Raw genomic sequence first — 20647 nt, 5'->3', positions numbered from 1 at the left:
GGAGGGAAAATTACCCAACACATTCAATGAAACCAACATCACCCTAACACCAAAGCCAGATAAAGACACAAGAAAAGAAAATTAAAGACTAATCTCTCTAAAGAACACAGATTCAAAAACTCTCAACTAAATACTTGCAAACAGAATCCAACAGCATATCAAAACACTTATACATCATGATCTAGAGGGAACTATTCCTGGTATGCAAGAGTGATTCAACAGAAGAAAATCAATTAACATAATAAACCACTGTATTAGCAAAGGGGTGCTGATGCAAAATACCAGAAATTGGTTGGTGTTTATAAAGGGTATTTATCTGGGGTAGGAGATGTCAGATACACCAGGCCATAAAGTATAAGTTATTTCCCTCATCAAAGTCTATTTTCATGTGTTGGAGGAAGATGGCTGCTAATGGCTGTGAGGGTCCAGGCTTCCTGGATTCCTCCCTTCCAGGGTCTTGCTTCTCCCTGGGTTCAAAGTTCCTTTCTTCCTGGGGCTTGCTTCTCTTTCCTCTGTGAGCTTACTTCCCAGGGCTCCAGCTTAAGTCTTCAGCATCAAACTCCAACATCAGAAACCCTCAACTCTGTTCAATCATGCCCAGGTACAGATCAGATTACAAACATAATCCAGTATCTATTTTTTGGAATTCATAAACAATATCAAACTGCTACAGATTCCTTTTTTTTCCCTTGTCTAATTGCTCTAGCTAGAACTTAGAGTACAATGTTGAGCAACAGTAGTGACAGTTGGCATTCTTGTCTTGTTCCTGATCTTAGAAAGCTTTCAATTTCCCCATTGAGTACAATTTTGGCTATGGGTTTTTCATATATTATGCCTTTTATCATATTGAGGATTTTCATTCTATTCCTATCTTTCAAAGTGATTTTATCAAGAAATGATACTGGATTTTGGCGAATGCATTTTCTGCATCAAACAAGATGATCGTGTATTGTTGTTTTTTCCTTCAATTTGTTAATGTGGTTGTGGAAGTTTGATATGGTTATGAATGTTTTTAAACTGGTTTGTTCCTCTGGACATACTATATTATACTGGATTCAGAGGTTTTGCTTTTACTGGATTAAATAATGATTAAGGCTCTGATTAGGCCTTGGTGGGTAGAGATTCACAGAGAAACTATACAGCAGAGGAAGAAGTTGAGAGTTTTGATCCTGGAGCCCAGGAGGTAAACACACAGATAAGCAGATATATGAGGAAGCAGAGAAGGCTCCATTAGACACAGCAGAGGCCCCAGGAAGAGAGACAAGCCATTTGCCTGGCAGTCTACACCTGGCCTTGTGGAGAGCAGAGCAGCTGAACCTGGAGAAACAAGCCCCGGGAAGAAAGGAACCCAGGAAGCCTGAACCTTTGCAGATATCAGCAGCCATCTTGCTCTAACATGTGGCAACAGACTTTGTGAGGAAAGCAGCTTATGATTTATGGCCTGGTAACTGTAAGCTTCTACACCAAATAAATACTCTTTATAAAAGCCAACAGATTTCTGGTATTTTGCATCAGCACCCCTCTGACTAACTAATACAAATAGGAGCATCCAAATAGGAGAAGTAGTAGTAAAACTTACACTATTTCTGCATGGCATGATAATAAATTTAGAATATTCTGAAATGTCTATGATAAAGCTACTTGAGCTAATAAACAAGTTAGCAAAGTAGCACAATACAAGATCAGGATGCAAAAATCAGTAATGTTCTTACACACTAACAATGAATGACCCGAAGAGGAAATCAGGGGAAAAATTCCTTTTACAATAGCAACAAAAAGACTCAAATACCTGGGAATCAATTTAACCAAAGAAGTATAGGACCTATATGCAGAAAACTACAAAACAATGCTAAAAGAAATCAATAAAGACCTAAACAAATGGAAAGACATTTCATGCTCATGGACTGGAAGACTAAATATTGGGAAGATGTCAATCTTACCCAAACTGATTTATATATTCAATACAATACAAATCAAAATTCCAACAGCCTACTTTACAAAAATAGCAAAGGCAATTACCAAATTCATTTGGAAGGGAATGTGCATCCAAAGAGCCAAAAGCATTCTAAAAAAGAAGCAAGGTGGGAGGATTTCACTCCCTGACCTTGAAACATTACAAAGCTACAGCGGTCAAAATACCATGGTATTGGCATAAAGATAGACACATCCATCAGTGGAACAGAACTGTAAGTCCAGAAGTAAATCCTCATCTCTACAGTCAAGTGGGTTTTGACAAATCCACCAAAGCAATGTTAACAGGACAAAACAGTCCCTTCAACAAATGGTCCTAGGAGAACTGGATATCCATAACCAAATGAATGAAAGAGGGCCCCCTACCTCATTCCTTATATAAGACTCAACTCTAAATGGATCAAAGACCTAAATATAAAAGCCAGAACATAAAACTATTAGACATAAATTTAGGGAAACATCTGAAAGACTTTGTGGTAGGTTGTGGTTTCTAAAATGTACTTATACCCAAAGCTCGAGAAACAAAAGAAAATATAGATAAATGGGACCTCCTCAATGAAATACTTTTGCACCTCGCAGGACTTTGTAATAAGGGTGAATAGGCAGCTGACTCAATGGGAGAAAATATTTGGAAATCACATATCCAATAAGAGTTTAATATCCATGATATATAAAGAGATGCTCAACTCAACTATAAAAAGATGAATGGCTCAATTAAAAAATGGGCAAAAGAATTGACTAGACATTTGTCCAAAGAAGAAATACGAATGGCAAAAAAAAAAAAAAAACATGAAAAAATGTTCAACTTCACTAGGGATTAGGGAAATGCAAATCAAACAACGAGATACCATTTCATACCTATTAGAATGGCGACAGAACTACAAGTGTTGGAAAGGATTGGAGAGACAGTAACAGTTATTCACTGTTGGTGGGAATGTAGAATGGTACAGCCACTGTGGAGGACAGTTTGGCAGTTCCTAAAGAAGTGAATATAGATTTGCCATGTGACCCAGCAATACCACTATGAGGTATATGCCCAACAGACTTGAAAGCAGTGACACGAACAGACCTCTGCACACCTATGTTCACAGTGATGTTATTCATGATTGCCAAAAGCTGGAAACAACCCTGGTGTCCATCAATGAAGGAATGAATAAAAAAACTGTGGTGTATTCATACAATGGTATATTATGCAGCTGTAAGAAGAAATTAAGTTGTAAAGCAAATGACAACATGGATGAACCTGAAGGACATTATGTTGAGTGAAGCAAGCCAAACAGAAAAAGACAAATACTGTATGATTGTGCTACTAAAAACTAAATATATCGTGTAATCTCACATAACTCTTAACTTCAATATGGGTCACCAGAAAATAAAATAAGGTTAGAGAATGGAAAGCTGAGGGTTAATTTGTACAAAAATGGTTAAAAGAATGTATGTTAACCTTTGGAAAAGAATAGAAAAGTTGAAAGTCCAACATATTTGTAACTAGCAGTGCTATTACGTGGGAAAGAAATGTCTTAAAGGGAAAGTCTAAGGTCATTCGTGTTACTAAAAAAAAGCTAAAAAACATAACATGGGACTATAAAACCACATGTGAAATATGAATGAGTAAAATTGCATATATGACACCACCTTTCCTTGAAAATGAACAAATGTATGCAAATACTAAAAGATGTTAATATCAGACACAAAACAAAACCACCAAAAACTGCATTATGCTAAGTGAAAAAAACCAGACGCATACACAGGTACATTAACTAGCACATAAGAGTCACTCTACAGAAGCTAATTTTTTTTCCCTCTCTGAGCTCTACAAGTAGTTATCAGCTGCTAATAATTCTTAGTAATCTAGTATGAGCAGAATATAATAACCATGGACAACAACAAAAATTCTACACTGATTCAGAATCTGAAGGATAGGGTAAAACTTCAAATGAACCCAATCAACACAAGAAACCTACGGAAAGTAAAACTTGAAAGCGTGTTATCTTGAGTTGTCACTTTTTGTTGTGCTGTAACAAATCACCACAAACTTAAAGGCTTACAATAAAAAATGTATTCTCTCTGTTTCCCTAAGTCAGGAGTTCTGGCGTGGCATGGCTAGATTCTCTCCTTAGGGCCTCACAAGACCAAACCAAAGTTTTGGCCAGACAAGGTTCTTACCTGAAAAGGCTCCAGGGAAGAATCTAAGCTCATAAAGGTTGTTGTCCAAGGAAAGTTCCTTGTAGATATAGGACTAAGGTCCCCACTTCCTTTGCTGGATGTCAATAAGGGAGCTCTATGCAGCTAAAGCCTACAAAGTTCCTTCTCACATAGCTACACCCACCCATCTTCAAACCAACAGTGGTGTGTCATCCTCTTCTAACACCTGTCAGAGTAAACCCTTGCTTCTAAGGACTCATGTGATTACAATGGGTCTGTGTGGATAATCCCAGACAATTTTCCTACTTTACAGTAAACTGTGCCATAGAATATAATAACATAATCAAGGGAGTGAAACCTCATCATATTCATAAACTCCAGGGATTAACATGGACATCTCTGGGGTGCCATTTTAGAAATTCTGTTTATCACATCTAGCTACCCCAAAAGAAATAAAAAAGGAAAAGTTATATGCAGGGAAAGTTTTTAACTATTTTAACTCTATTATATAAAAGAAACAAAATGGAAAAAATGCCCAACAAAAAAAAATGTTTATATATTTATCCAGGAAGAAAGGAAGCATAGAAAGATAACACAATGATTTACTGAGATAGGAGGACTGTGAGAAAGGTTTCTCCTTGATTTTATTTCCATTATCATAGCTAAAATTTTCTTGTACAATAAATAATAATTAAGGGGAAAAAAAAATCCCAAAATGGAAGGAATTTGGGTCAAAGATAAAAACAGAAACAGGCAAAAATAAGAAATCTGTTCCCGTGGTAGGGACAAAAAAATAGCATTTAGTGACTACTTGGTTTAAAATAGTTTAGAATAACCAGACCAACAAAATGGTAAGTACTAGAATAAACTAGCAATAGGTTACTTCCTGGCAATTATGGTACCTAGAAATTTGGTTTCTGCTTTCATATGACATTTAGTAACTTCATCAGTCCAGGATGTCTTCCCTGCTCTCTTGGCAGCTCTTGGTCCATAAGAATTTCTCATTTACTTTACAATATTCTGGTCTACACAAAAACAAGTATATTCACCTCACTATTCATAATTAATATGATATTTATGCAAAAAGTAATAGTAGTTCATCAATATATTTGTCAGAAATTATGTACTAAACATTTACTATTTACTATTACTAAATTTTCTATGTAAAATACAAAAGAATATTTTCAAGATTATCATTTAATTACATATACCTATTAAAAATCACTACATTTAAAGTCTTTAATTTTATTCTGCATATTTAATGACCTTGACAGGTTTATTTAAAAATCCATACATCAAGTTTTCTTAGATCAATTTCTTTGTTTTGTCAATAAAAAATTAGTGTCCCCAAGTCAGATACATTTATCAAGTACATATGCTTTCACATGATTTTTTTCCAGGTACCAACCTCATTAATTACAGGCTCACTGACAAACTTTTATGGATGAAAACAAGATGCTCTCGCTTAATATTTTCACTCACACTTAATACCTACGTAAGAGTTTTATCAATTTGGGACCAAAACCATGAATTGTTGGAAAAGGATCACCAAGGGAATCCCTTCATGAGAAGAGAAGGACAAGGACACAACTCTAAAGCTTTAAGCAACACTTAAAGAGTAAGCAGGAGAAAAGAAGCTGGCAAAAGAAACCAAGGAGGAAACAGATGATTAGGAAAAAATCTAAGATCTCATGATATAATGGAAGTCAAGCGAAAGAGAATGTTTAAAGAAGGAAGTCAAGGTAAACAGTAAAGAATGCTAAGGTAAGTTGAAGTTAGTCCTTCTGGATATATAAAAGAAAGTTACCAGTGACCTTACCAGTTTCATCAAAATACTGGGGTTAGAAATAATTTTGCAGTAGGCTGAAGATTAAGTGGGAAGTCAGAAATGGAGGTGAGTGTACGAAACTCTTTTCTCAAGTCTTCAGTGTGAAGAGGGGAAAATAGGTGGCATCTGGGAGGAAGCTAGTTAAGAAAGAGAATTTGTAAATACAGAGAAAGGACATAAAAATATCATCACTCAAAAGGTGGGATGAGGCGGCGGACTTGGCCCAGTGGTTAGGGCGTCCGTCTACCACATGGGAGGTCGGCGGTTCAAACCCCCAGCCTCCTTGACCCCGTGTGGAGCTGACCCATGCGCGCAAGGAGAGCCCTGCCACGCAGGGGTGTCCCCCGCATAGGGGAGCCCCAAGCACAAGGAGTGCGCCCCAGAAAGAGAGCCGCCCAGCGCGAAAGAAAGGGCAGCCTGCCCAGGAATGGTGCCGTACACACTGAGAGCTGACACAAGATGATGCACCAAAAAGAAACACAGATTCCCGTGCCACTGACAACAACAGAAGCAGACAAAGAAGATGCAGCAAATAGACACAGAGAACAGACAACTGGGGTAGGGGGGGAAGGGGAGAGAAATAAATAAATAAATAAATAAATAAATAAATAAATAAATCTTAAAAAAAAAAAAAAAGGTAGGAGTAGACAGGATCTAGAGCACAGGTGGAAGCCTTTATCTTAGATAAGAAAAAAAACTCTCAGAGTAACAGAAGAAAGAGAAGAAATTATGTTTCCAAGTCCATGTAGTTTGTAAGTCTGAAGGGAAAAGTGAAGGAATTCTTATTGGCTGACTTCTATTAGCTCTTTAAAATTAAAGATATCACCAGCTGGGAAGGAAAAGAAAGTGAGAGGAGCTGAATGTCTTCACAGAACATGAGTTATTATCAGTAGCTGCAGTAGAAAGCAGGAGAAAGAAGTGCCTGGGACACATGAAAGAATTAATGGGTAACATCAACCTATGAGATTGTGGGATTTTTCTTCAGTAGGACCGGCGGCCTCCCAAAAAAAGTGTCAGTTTGCTTTCATCAGTATTGAAGTTTCTGTCAGAATAATGGGCAAGAGAGGTGAAGACAAGAAACAGCAATCTTTTTTTCTGTTAAGAATCAGGTGGTGAATATTTTACACTTTGAGAATTATATAGTCTCTACTATAACTACTTAACTCTGGCACTGTGAAGTTGCCATACACAATACATAAAAGAATGTGTGTAGCTATATTCCAATAAAACTTTATGTACAAAATCACGTGGTGGGCTAGATATGGCCTGTAGGCTATTATTAGCTAACTCCTGACTTAAATGAAGTAAAGATACAAGAAGGGACTGATATTAGAGATCAATGGACTGGAAATTTGAAAAGCTGAAGAAGTAGTGTCTTCAGAAGAGAACTGAAAGTTTATGTCATGAATAAACCACAACACATATTAGAATTAACACAGTAAATAAAACCAACCTTTGAGCCAATTTCACAAACATCAATTGGATCATTATCTCCACAGCAGTCTGTGCTCTTATCTTTTTGATGGGGATCTTCCCAAGTCTAAACAAAGTAAAAAGCAGAAATAAGGTTAGTATACATCATAATTTATATTACTCTTCCTGTATAAACATGGAGTTCTGCTGACAGCTATAATCCAAAAGAAAAATTCTCCTCAGAAATTGCATGGGCTCAAGGCCAACATGCTAGTACATTGTTAAGCATCATCAAATTTAAGAAGATTTTATAGTATTTCTTCCCTCTCTCATTTGTCTGTATAATCACATCTGAAAGTGAGTGTTATTTCCAAACATACTCCCTCTTCTAAATTTAGTCAGTGTCTAAATTCATGTTCACTTTTAAAGTTTTAGTTCAGATGTTCCCATTGTCTATGTTCTTGATTCTTTTGCCTGCCTATACTGTTGCTTCCATCTTTCATTGTTTCCTTTATTATGATACAACCTGGGGGGGTGGGTCAGGTGTTCTGTGTTGGAAAATAAATCTATTCTTTAAATGACTTCTACTATAAGCAATCAAGTTTTCCATTCATAAACTAAAGAAGGAGACAGTATAAATCAAAAAAAGAAAAATCAATTTTGTCCCATTTTATTCATTTACAATATCCTCTACCTTTGCCCTCGAATCTCAAGACCTTGACAAAAATATGAAAAGATGTAAACTCTTCAGTTTACTTAAAGGTTATCTACAGTTGGCTACAAAATATATACATGGGAATTTTTATAAATGAACAGCATACTAGAAATTTGTTATCAACTTTAAATGTCCCCTAGACATAACTCCTCCTCCACAAAAATCCCTAATGGGATAGAAGAAGTCCCCTAAAATTATTTTCACTCCCCAAATTCATATTATGAGGTATGCAGAGACTGTGTCATCTCAAGATTCAGTTTATCACTAGCCTTTTTAGTTATCCAAGTTCAGATTCTCTAATTTTATATATATAATTTAAAATGTATTATTTATAGCTAAACAAAAACCTCCAATTTTCCAAATTATAGTATATTCAGGAATAAACTAACCCATCCTTAAAAAAAATCAGTAAACTAAGTCCAACAACATTTCACTACCCCAAATTACTAATATAATAAAAAATTCTAATTGTTAACCTTACATACTTAAGTGATATATACATACATACACACATACACATATATACACATATGCATACATACACCTGGTAAGGAATATAGTATTATTAACTCGATTTAACAGATAAGGGAATTGAAGCAACAGAGTTTGAACTTGAAATTCATAGTTTCTAAATGGTAGAGAAGATATTAGAACCTGTGCTCTGGATCATTATGTTATAATGCCCAAATTTTAATAACAATAGCATTGAAATGCCAATTACTTTCAGCTATAACCTCATACTATTCCACGGTTCTCTTCTTGATATACTTTACCTGCCCTCAGAATCTCTTAAGTATGTTTTCCTGTGGAGGTTCTATCCTTTCCTACTTTTCCCACTGCTGCTTCCTTTTTTTCTATTACCTATTACCAGATATCCTTTCTTTTTATTTTTTTTATTTTTTAAATTTTTTGTCTTTATTTTTTTAATGTTACATTCAAAAAATCTGAGGTCCCCATATACCCCGCATCCCCTCACCCCACTCCTCCCCCCATAACAACCTCCTCCTCCATCATCATGAGACATTCATTGCACTTGGTGAATACATCTCTGAGCACCACTGCACCTCATGGTCAATGGTCCACACCACAGCCCTCACTCTCCCCACAGTCCACCCAGTGGGCCATGGGAGGACATACAATGTCCAGTAACTGTCCCTGCAGCACAACCAGATATCCTTTCATACAGCACAATATTTATCGAGTACTTCCCCTGGGCCAGGAGCCAAGCACAAGACGAAAAGGACATAGTCAATGCCCTGGAGAGTCTAACACTAATTAATGTTATGGTATCTGTGACAACTGATATAAAAGTAATCAATGTGCTGAGGCAACCAAGATGGGATCAAGGTATAGGCAAAACCAGAATACCTAGAATGCACAACTATGTGATTATACCAAATACCACTGATTGTACACTTTGGATGAACTGTATGCTTTATTAATATGTATCAATAAAATTGATTTAGGAAAAAAAACAATACCTAGAAGCAAAAGCAGAAAATATCAATATCACACTAAGGCTAAAGAAATCATAAATTCAAAGTTATTCCGGTTCTTAAACATTATCCAGTCTAGTCTTCCAAATATTCACTCAGAATAACAGACTATATGTGAATAACAGGGAAAATTGGGGGGATGACAAAAAAAAAAAGATTACTTTTGTCCAGTCAAGCAAAAACTTTGAGAAAGGCATTATTGCTAGCAGGGGAGAAATGATTAAGGTTATCAGTCTAGACAGCTGAAGGTCTAAAATAACAACAATGAACTGATGAATCACTGGCTAAGTGGAAAAACTGCTACTTAAAATAGTATTTTGCTGCTTAGAAGCTCTTCTAAGCATGGTTGGCTTGGTAACCACTCTGAACAATTTTCCCACTACTATAAATCAAATCAGCAGAGAACAACAAAATCCAATACTTGTAAACATACCTATGAAACAAATGCAACACACACACAATGCATTCATCAATTCATTCATTGCACAAATATTTATTAATCACCTACTCTGTGCCAGGCACTGTGTTAGGCAGTTGGGATATATCAGTGAAGAAAGCAGATTCCCTGCCCTCATGGAGTTGGCATTCTAGCTGGAAGAAACTGACAGTAAACACAATAAATAACTAAATTGTACAGCATGTTAGAAGATGTTAGATGTTAAAGAAAAGGGAAAAAACTAAGAGTATGGAAAGGAGGAAATGGGAGTATACGGCAGAGTTAATTTTGAAAGGATGTTCAGGGTAGACATCATGAAGAAAGTGACTTATGAGCAAACATTTCAGGAGTTAAGCCATGCACATATGCAGAGAACCCTGTTCCAAGCTAGAGAACACAGTAACTGTGAACATCTGAGGCAGGAGTGTGCCTAGAATATCAGAGGAACCGTGAGAAGACCGGTGTGGCAGAAGGAAGCAAGGAGGAGTAGGAGGAGGAGTTACAGTTGAGATGAGGACCAGGAGCTGGCTTTCATTTTAACAGGCTCACTCTGAACATCAACAATCAAGCAAAAAGACAATAGGCATAACTATCCCTTCCCGTAAACAATTGGTGTGATTTGACTTCTGGTAAAACATAACTTAGTTTATTTATATTTGTTTGATAAAAAACTGACATGAAATCTATAGTGTATTCTTTCCCTGATGATTATAACACACAAACACATACACACATAATAGATTAGTTTGGGTTCATCAAAAGACGGCAAATTTTTTTTATTAAAAATGGCAGAGAAACTATAGGTCTATTTCCTCTCCCTCACTTCTATTCTAGCTATTACTCAAACACACCAGACCTGCTTCCAACCCAGAACTTTATTCTTACTGTTTTCTCTTGGAAACATATGATTTGCTCCCTCACTTCCTTTAAGTCTTTACTCAGATCATCAGCTCACTAACGCCTTCATTCCATCTAAATTTTAACAATACCAATATACCTTAACCCAATTCCTGTTTTTTTTTCCTCCATTGCACTTACCACCATCTGATAATATATACATTTTACTCATTTTGCTTATCATCTGTCTCTCTGCCTAGAATAAAAGTTCCAGAGGAAATTTTGTCAGTTTTATCACTGCTTTATCTCCAGTACTTAGAACAGGGCCTGGCAAATATCAGACACTCAAAAATATCTACTGAATCTATGAACAGCACTGTGAAGGCCTGGGGTGGGAAAGAACGAGGACATTAAAAACACTGAGAAGTCTTTATGATGGAATGGAAATGAGGGAGGATGCATGTTGCAAAAGAAGTCTGGGAAAGTAAGCAGAGGCCAGATTACACAAGGGTAGAGGAGCAACGTTAATAATTTTATATTTTACCCTCTCGCAAAAGGAAATCATTAAAGGGTTCCCATATGGGAACATTAGCAGATTTATGTTTGAAAAGATCACTTTGGATGCTGAAGTGAGTATGAAATTTAGGTAGGCAATAGTGAACTCGAGGGAACAAATAAAGAGAATGATCAGTTTAATTCTGTTGTAATTAATGGAGGAAATACAGTACATAACAGATTAGCACTATGACTTATAAGAGCATCTTGAAAATTGAAACACATCCAGAGAAGCAAAAAATTTGGCAAGGCTTTAAATAGAGGGGCTTTTTTTTTCTTCTTTTACTTATCTCCCTCACCTCCTTTTCTTCCCTCAAGAGGTTTGTATTTTTGTTTTGATTTTTACAATCAAATAATGAAATTACTAAATGAGTTTGTATCACCTCAAGTACTACATTAGTTACCACAGCAGTTGTTGATCACTCTCATGAGACTGTAAATTCCTAGAGGAATGACCATAAAATAATAATAGTACCAGTAGCAATAGTACTAATAAATGATTATAATCTGTTATGCTAAGCATGTATATGCAATAACTCATTAAAACTCAGTGCAACACTCTACAGTAGGCACTTTATCATCTCTATTTTAAAGATGAAGAAAGTGAAGCACAGGAAAACAAAACTTGCCCAAGGTCATAATGCCAGTAAATGATAATCTGGCTCCAAAACCTATATACTTAGCAACTTATGATCATTTATCTATTTCTCTTTTGTATAGCCAACACTGAGTATACTGTCTACCATATAAATCCTTAATAAATACTTGAGATAATCAAATAAATGTACTCAAGTTTATCTTCTGCCTGGTTCTGTCTCTCTCTCTCTAATTCAATGGATTCTTCAGCCTTCCTCTCATTCATACATTGGATCCCTACAAGATCCCTTAAGCTTTCCAGAATCTTTTTCATTCCTTCACTGTTAAGTCAAACAGAATGTCTATTCAGGCACCTGGGGAGTCAGAAACCGGCTTTCGGCTTTCATGGATTCAACAGATATTCTCACTGCTATAACATCATTTTAGAAGTGCCCATTTTAAATAAGAATGTATCCATGTGGTGGTCTAACTGCAGCAAAGATAGTTTGACTCTTTAAAACATAATTTTCTCTTTTCTTTTCCTGTGAAACTTATTCTATGTGTAGAGCTGTTTTGGGGGACTAGATAGAGCAAGACCCCCTTTTCTCAGCTATTTCTCCAATAGCATTTTTAAATTTCATGTAAAACACTAAAATTAATAAAATATAAAAATTAAGTCTCCTAACAGAAATGTAGCTTAATGGTGGCTTTCATAAACATAAATGGAGATGCTTTTCTATGTCCCAAACACCTAGACTTTTGGTTCTGCATATTATGAGTTTCACCTACTCAAATAATCTGAAAGGAGTTACCACTTCCCAGGAGTGAGGGGACACAAGAGGAAAACAAGATGAGGTAAGAAAGACAGCAAAGCAAGAAAGAGTGTTATTCTCAAAGAATGCTGTTTTACCATTATTTAGCCCTTGTTTTCCTTTTTTCCCACTGCTTTCACTAAAAATTATAAACTAAGAACAGTTAATAATAAGCAAAGTTACCTAGGTCAATTCACAATGAGTTCTGAAAAAAGAATTAAGAAGACTCATCTGTTAAAGTTTAAACAATAATATTCATGTCTCATATAAAAACATGAATTTCTATAACTTGTCATATGCAAAGGAATGACTGCAGACAAAGCTTTGCTTAAACATTTTTCACTGATATTTCATAGCCAACTTCAGAAAAAGAAATGTGTTCAAAATGCCAAATGTAAGGGTTTTATGTATCTAACTCTAAGAACTTGGTTATGGACAAATATATGGTTTAAAAAAAAATTTAATGCTATAATAAAACTTCGTGTTTAAAATTTCAAATTTACTAATCTCTCAAACTGAATGTCCTCAGAACTGATTTAAATGCAAGTAGTTCACAGGATTTACAAGGCAATTTAACTCAGAAGACAGAAAAGTTTCACCATTATATAAAAAATGTTACCTGAGGGAGGGCACCATAATTCCATATATAACCCTTATGAGGAAAGATATTTGCCACATAGCGTAGCTTGCCATCCTTTACATCTTGTTTAATGGGATTCAAAGGCTCGTCAGTGGCAATCTAAGCAGATCACGGGGAGAAAAACAAGGGTAAAGGGGATAAGGGAGAATGAGAAATGTTTAATCCTATACCCAAATCGTATTTTCAATATCTGCTGTTTTCAGACTATTCACATTGAAACTTAGTAATAAAAAGTCCTTTAAAATAAATTAAGCCAGATTTTATTACTAAATTTACAGTACTGTGTAAGAAAAGCAATATGAAAAGAAAGATTATATATTTAGGAATTCTCTTATTTATGAACTCAATTATTTCTAATACAAATAATAAAACAACTGAAATGGCAAGAGGACTAAGATTAATAATCAAATTTTTTGTTACTAATCTAGGACTTTTTACCATCAATCTTACGATAAAGCTAACCCAAAGATACATACCAAGTGATTTCATTTCAAAGTTACTTTTCTAGCAAACACCCAAACTGCTACTCAAACAAAAAAATCTGTAGTATATAATAAATAAAAATTAATTGAAGTCATATGTGAATGAAAAACCACCGCTTAAATTAGATAGAATTTCAGAGTCTTAGATCCAATATCTAACTGATGTGGATAGCAGCAAAAATGATGAAACATTATACCTAAAGTAAGATCAGAATCTAATTTCTTTATTAAAATATTAATTAAAAACAGTACCCAGACTTGATTAAATCAACAATCCTCCAAATAAACATTTTGAAAAATACACACCTAAATAACAATCCCTAATTTAAATACTTGAAATAATACCGTCACATCCCAAGTGGTAGGAGAAAGGCTAAAATAACTAAATAAACCAAGTATCTTAAGTTAAATTTCACTCAGAACTAGAAGGAATCTTACTTAACTGAAGAAGGCAAAAATAAAATTCTGAAAAGTAAAAAGAATGTTTATGAAAAAGATTTTAAAAATAAATAAATAAAAACTAACCATGGGAAAAGCAGATGTTCTTAGATAGTGACCATATATCAACAGTTGGCCAAGAAAATGCTTTCATTTCTAGCAGAGTAAAATCAAAAGGACTATTAAGTCCTCAGACACTAAAACTGCCACTAGCCACAAATAAGTTTCATTTATGTCCATGAAGCAAATATATCTCAGAATCTAAAAGTAAACCTTGAAAATATTCACCATTTTCAAAGAAAGAGAAATCAAGGAAAATTTTTAGAATATATGTACAATCAAGTAGAAAGGCAAAATGGAAAAACACTCTCTTGAAAACTTTTACCCAATTTTGAGTAATTTTGCTTTTGTAAAAATCAAATAAGTTGATGAAAATGTTTTAAATTGTTTTTATTATAAGGATGTTTGTCAGATATTCTAAATTCAAAATATTATGGCAAACAACCTGAAATCAGGAAGCAAAGTTTTTATATGGTTATTAAGTTATAATTTCCATTAAATATTAATAAGATATATCCAAAGACATACCTCCATTTTAGCATTTGTCCAACGAGGTACTTCTACAACCATATTAAACACATTCTGCAATTAAAGAAAAAAAAAAATTACCTATTCTTTATTTTTTCATTTATCTTCTTTTTGAGAATGCTTTATTGTTTTTCCCCACACAAAAATGTTTAGAGTCTGCATCACACATCTGCCTATGCCTTAAATTTCTTTTAACAAATCAGAGAAGTTGCCTAAACCACAGTGTTAGAGATCACTACTTTCTGGAAATACCTTTACAATATAGTGATAGAACTAGAATGGAGTCAAGAAATTTCTTTTTTTCTTTATTTTTCAATTATGAAAAGAATAAGATCCTGGGGTCACCATGTAGGCATTCAGTCTCACCTTTCCAATCTGTAAAATAAACTAGAGTTGCAAAATTGGAAAAACACTCTCTTTTAAATATATACTCAGCTTTGAAATTGTATTTTCTATGAAAATACATAAGGAATGAAGTAAACTATTTTTAAAATTAAAAAGAGCATTTAAATCCAGGTTATTATAATTACAATATAAAACTAAGGATACTGTGTTGCCAATTATTAAAGTTTTATAGTACAGAAACATTACAAAGAGTTAGACCGATACCTTGCTAAACTTAGCTTGTATATATAGTGATCTAAGGTTCCCTAAAGTTACAAAGGACCACTGCTTCTGCTTATCATTTCTGAATATAGTATTTAAAACAAAGGAAATTCTTAGTCAATGGTGAATAAAATAATTTCCAACAGTTTGTCTTACATAGAGAAAGTCCTAAGGTTAAAGATAACTTGCACATCCTCCTGACATCACCAACAATCTATCACAATGCAATTAGAGTTTATAACAGTGCTCTTCCAAGTGTGGTCCATGGCCCATGCCAATCAGCAAGCTGACTGTGATTGAGCCATTTGGAAATATTCGTACCAATTTGACTGAGTAGTTTTTATGCCGTTGAATCTAGTCATAAAATACTGGAGGTTGAACTTCATTTTTCTAATAATTTATTTTTTAATTTTAAAGTATCAGTTCACAAAGGATTAGAAACAAACAGAAAAGCTAGTTTCAACACAGATCATTTGAGAATAATTTAATAAATTTATTTTCAATCCTGTCACACATCAAAATCACTTGGGGTGCAATAACCAATTGTGAAGATTTCTATAGTTCCACCTCCTACATTCAGTGGAATGAGGTCAGAGCATGGGTTATTTTTAAAAGCTCTCTAAGCAATTTTAATGCATAGCCAGAGTAGAAGAACTCTGGTTTTCAACATTGCTAAACAATAAACTGTTAATAGTTTATTAGTTAAACACAGATTGCTGTTAATTCAAATAATGTCATTACACAAATATATATATTGAGCCACAAAAGCAAAGACACTTTTTATTAAATTTTTCTAGTTAACACTAAAATTTACAAACGGCAAAAGTGCACATCCATAATTAGATAAAGAACAAAACCGAGAATGAATTCTCAACAATTGCTCCTTAAAAGTATATCTTATACCTATCTTAAGCAACCTATACGCAGCCCTGTTGTTATGTTTCATTTCCTATGCTCTTTCATGAGACACCCTTGCACCTGTTCAAACATGTCTGAAGTAGCAGTTAAAAGAAAAACCTAAGTAAATGGCAGATGTTCACATAATTTATTCATCCCTGAAAGTCTGGCTATAAGACAAGTGCACATGGTAGAATACTTAGAGGTGACAGAGAAGACCAAGGTAGTGACAATCATCTTACACAATGACACCGACCAAAACCACTCACAGAGACTTGAATTAGGCCAAAAGAACAATAGATGAGGTCTGAAGTCTAAGCCTGTAAACCACACACTCCAGAAATTTCCTTCCCCTCACCATTTGTTCTTGATCACTAAGAGCTTGTTTCGAGCCTGCCTTCCATGTCATTGACTAAAATGCACATGGCCTGTAATTTCTTAAAGCCAATGTTAGTATGTTTTTCCTAAGATTAGTGTTAATTATAAAGCAACAGTGATCTGATGAAATTTATTAGAAAACGAAAAGACATAAAGAGGCAACAAACCAAGTCTGAAATTGCATATGTGTAGGAAGAATATATCTCCCTCAGTTCTTTTCTTTCTTCCCATTTCTCCCTTGTAATTTCTTTTTTAAAAATCAAAGAGAAAAACTAATAACACAAAAATGCAGCCATTCTCTCTCAAAATTTCAAACTCAAATCAGGCCATCTCCAATATATATTTTGCATTTGAAGAATTAAGTTTTAAGTTAACTATCTGGACTGGGAATACATTTTTTCCCACTGAAACAACTGTTTCCAGGCTAATATACAAAGGTCCTAGGAACCCAAAAGCCTTGAGCCCGATGAGTGTGTTTACCTAACGTCTACTGGTTCTCAAACTCCAGGGTGTTTAGGATGTCCCTGGAGCTCTTGTTAAAAACGTAGATTTAGTAGAACTGGGATGGGGCCCAAGAATCTGATTTTTTGGTGAACACTGTGAATCCAGTGTAGATGGTTCAAGGACCATTCTGAAAAACACCAGTTTAGAAAGAATGAGGATGGATGGCAGGCAAAGGTTGTAGGAATTAAACAGCCTCCACAGCTATGTTTCAAGATGGATTCAAAGACTGGGGGCTTAAGTTTCATTTGAGGTAAAGAATAGATGGAAATAAGGCTGGGAAGGGAAAAGAAAGGCAGAAAGGTACTAGGAAAAGCTGCTGGTATCAGCAGGATAAGAAGCCCCAATAGCAAGAGATGGGATGACAAACATCAATCAAATGTGCTGGTCCTAAGTCAAGAGCCATCAAAAGTCTGACATTCATGTTTGAAAGGTATATTCAGATTATACTGCATATTGTTGATAGAACAAGTTTTCCTCTCTACTCCTAAAAGACTGCTGTTCCTGAATTTTAAAACAGCTTCTCAAATCATCTCCCTCATAATAATAAATTTAAAAAGCAAACTGACCAATTTTCATAAAGCATATTTATTTCAGACCATCTACTATGATAAATAACTTACTACTAAAATCTGGGTTCATATCTTGATTTTCTCAGGTTTTTCAACTATAAAATGAGTCAGTAAAATCTCCTAGCTGACTTAAAGAGCTACTAGAAAGGAAAAAAAATCACAGTGCACATGAAAGCCTTGCAGGGGAAGAAACTGTAGATGTTCTTTACAAACACAAACTACCACCTAGATCTTTAACAGTATAAAAGTGATTTGCAAAGATAAAAACCTTTAGATATACCTTATGTTCATCATTTCGTGCTCTCTTTGTAGGAATGTCACTTTCCTATAAAAGAAAAAGGATATTTATGATTGTAATATTTCATGAAAGAATATAGTTGCACTGTAGAACAACAAAAATATGCCTATAATATAAAGATGCAACTGCAGAGGCTGACCAGAAACCTGAGTCAAAAGGGAGCCCACCAAATGCCCAGTGACTTTTCCACTCAGCATTCACATCCCCTGTGAATGGCACATGAAAGTGTTTTATAAAATAAGTGATCAGAAAAGCTAAATCTCTTTCAAGTATATTTTTCTAGTTTTTATGAAACAAGAAAAGTCTCCGTTCAGACTTTAAGGAAAGACTGGCGGATTCCAGTGCTTATGCTTAAAACAGTCATTTCATTATCAAAATGAAACCCTAGGGAGTGTGACTAACAAGACGTGAAAATACTCAGCTGTACCTCATGCCTTTTAATTCTACCGAGGTGTGATTACTACGCCTCTATCAAGTACTTTTGCTGCTTTTAAATTAAAACAGACCATGTGGTGGTTTGGGAAGAAAAATTATGCCATTCACAAATGCTCACACATTATAAGTAATGTTTATAAACCAAAACAACTACTAATGGAGGAAACCTAAGAACAGAAAAATGATTATTCCAAATCAGCCTCAAAACATTCTTAAAATAGTACATTCCAAAATACAAGTTGGAACTGTTCTAGTCATTACTGCATGCAAATGAAGAAAGCTTTTTTATATGACTACTATGTGTACCAATCTCTGCATCTCCAGGATTCAGTGGCATATTCTGTTAAATTTTGCCCTAGCCTCAGTTTTGACTGGCCTAATTCTAAATCTCATACTCCCCCAAACCTATCATCCTTAGGCAGAATGTCATGTCCCTTTTAAGATGTTTCTAGCCCATTCTTTGTCCCACCATTACCCCTACCTTCTACATGATTCTCAAAAATACATCTCCTAAGATACTATGGGCCAGATATTTCCCAGGTTTATTATTATTATTGCTAGTATGTTGAAGAGAAAGCAGTGGCATATAGATTTTGTGAAGGTATAACTGAAGTGAAGCAGCACCCACTGTTTACTATCTTCTATTATCGTAGTTTATTTTTAAGAGGACTTAACACTGTCTGACTTATTTGTTAATGGCTGGCTGTATCTTCCAACACAGTACAAACTATACCTGCCTTATTCACCACTGTACCCTTTGTACCTGGAATAGTGCCTGGCTCATAGTAAGCATGTAATAAATATTTACGAATGAATGAATAAATAAATAAATGAATGTGTGGCCAAGAGCAAGAAGTGTTGGAAGACAAGAGAGATTCACTAGTCAAAAAAAAAAAAGGGAATATGTATGGGTGGAAACACAGATAGACACACACACACATACTCCTTATCACAGAGTTCTCGCAGTTCCCTTTGCTTTCTTTCTTTCTCCAGATTATATGATCCTTTGTCCTGAGCTGGAGGCATAACCTAACAGCAGTTAAGAGTACTAGCCCTGGAAGTAGAGCCCCTATATTCAAATCTCACCTCCACCTCAGACTAGCTTAGTGATCATGGGCAAGGTACTTAGCCTCATTAGTAAAGAAAGGATCTAGATAATACGTCAAGCACTGAGCATAGTGCCTGCCTAAGCACCATAAGCACTTGACAAATATTCGCTCCTATTTTTTCTATTGTCCAGTACTCTAAAGAGCTGAGAAGTAGCACAATCTTACTTCAAGGTTCCATCACCTTCCTATGTGATAGTGGGCTCTGAGGTGAGTTATACCAAGGTCAAAGCACCCTTGCATCAGAAGAAGGTTCCTCGCTTCTTCACTGGCCTCTGCTTCTACTTTGATCTCCTCACAGTTCCTGAAAACCTAACCCCACTAACCAGCCCACATTATCTCAGCTTAGAATGTAATCCTGGTCATTTACTTAACAACTGTGTCCCTTTAACAAAATTGGTCATGAAATAAGCCAATTCACTACTCTGATTTAAAGGAAATAATATCCAACTTAGTGATGATCCTTAACATCCCTTACCAATTATGCCAGCTTGCCCATTAATCAGGAGAACCCTCAAAATACCCCAACAATCTGAACCCCTCTCATTTCTACCTATAAACGCAGACCTCCGACTTCTACTTGATTGCGTCTTTTACATCTTCACAAATGCCAAGTGATTTTAGGCTCTAAGAGAACACCGCCGTTTTCCCAATCTTATTTTACTAGTATCAGTTTCCTACAGTGAGTAAACAGCATGGGCTCTATGGTCTGAAGTGCAGGTCAAAACCTGGTTCTGAAACTTACTGGCTGGGTGATCTTAGACAAATCACAAAAAATACCCTATGCCTCATCTTCTTTGGAGATAATAACTGCACCTCATAAGGATTAATACATGAACACATGATGGCTAGCAAGCAAAAATTAATCCATAAACTATATATATATATAAATAAGCCTCTTTTTTTAACTTCCTAAATTCTC

At 35.2% G+C, this 20647-nt stretch overlaps 1 protein-coding gene across 4 annotated transcripts in view; it reads right to left on the bottom strand.

The window, feature by feature from the left end:
• The window catches only part of PPA2 (inorganic pyrophosphatase 2), a 120144-nt gene that overhangs the window by 69707 nt on the left and 29790 nt on the right, over nt 1-20647 (bottom strand). For all 4 annotated transcript variants that reach the window (XM_058294615.2, XM_012518669.4, XM_058294630.2 and 1 more), the window contains exons 3-6: nt 18167-18211; nt 14933-14986; nt 13404-13523; nt 7398-7484 (exon numbers count right to left, since the gene is read on the bottom strand). In XM_058294615.2, coding sequence (XP_058150598.1) covers nt 7398-7484; nt 13404-13523; nt 14933-14986; nt 18167-18211 — 306 coding nt within the window. The remainder of the gene's footprint in view (nt 1-7397; nt 7485-13403; nt 13524-14932; nt 14987-18166; nt 18212-20647) is intronic.

Source organism: Dasypus novemcinctus, chromosome 1 (assembly GCF_030445035.2).
Source record: "Dasypus novemcinctus isolate mDasNov1 chromosome 1, mDasNov1.1.hap2, whole genome shotgun sequence".
NCBI classification, from domain to species: Eukaryota; Metazoa; Chordata; class Mammalia; order Cingulata; family Dasypodidae; genus Dasypus; species Dasypus novemcinctus.
Note: the sequence above shows the minus strand (reverse complement) of the source record. Positions and strands in the feature narration are given on the sequence as shown.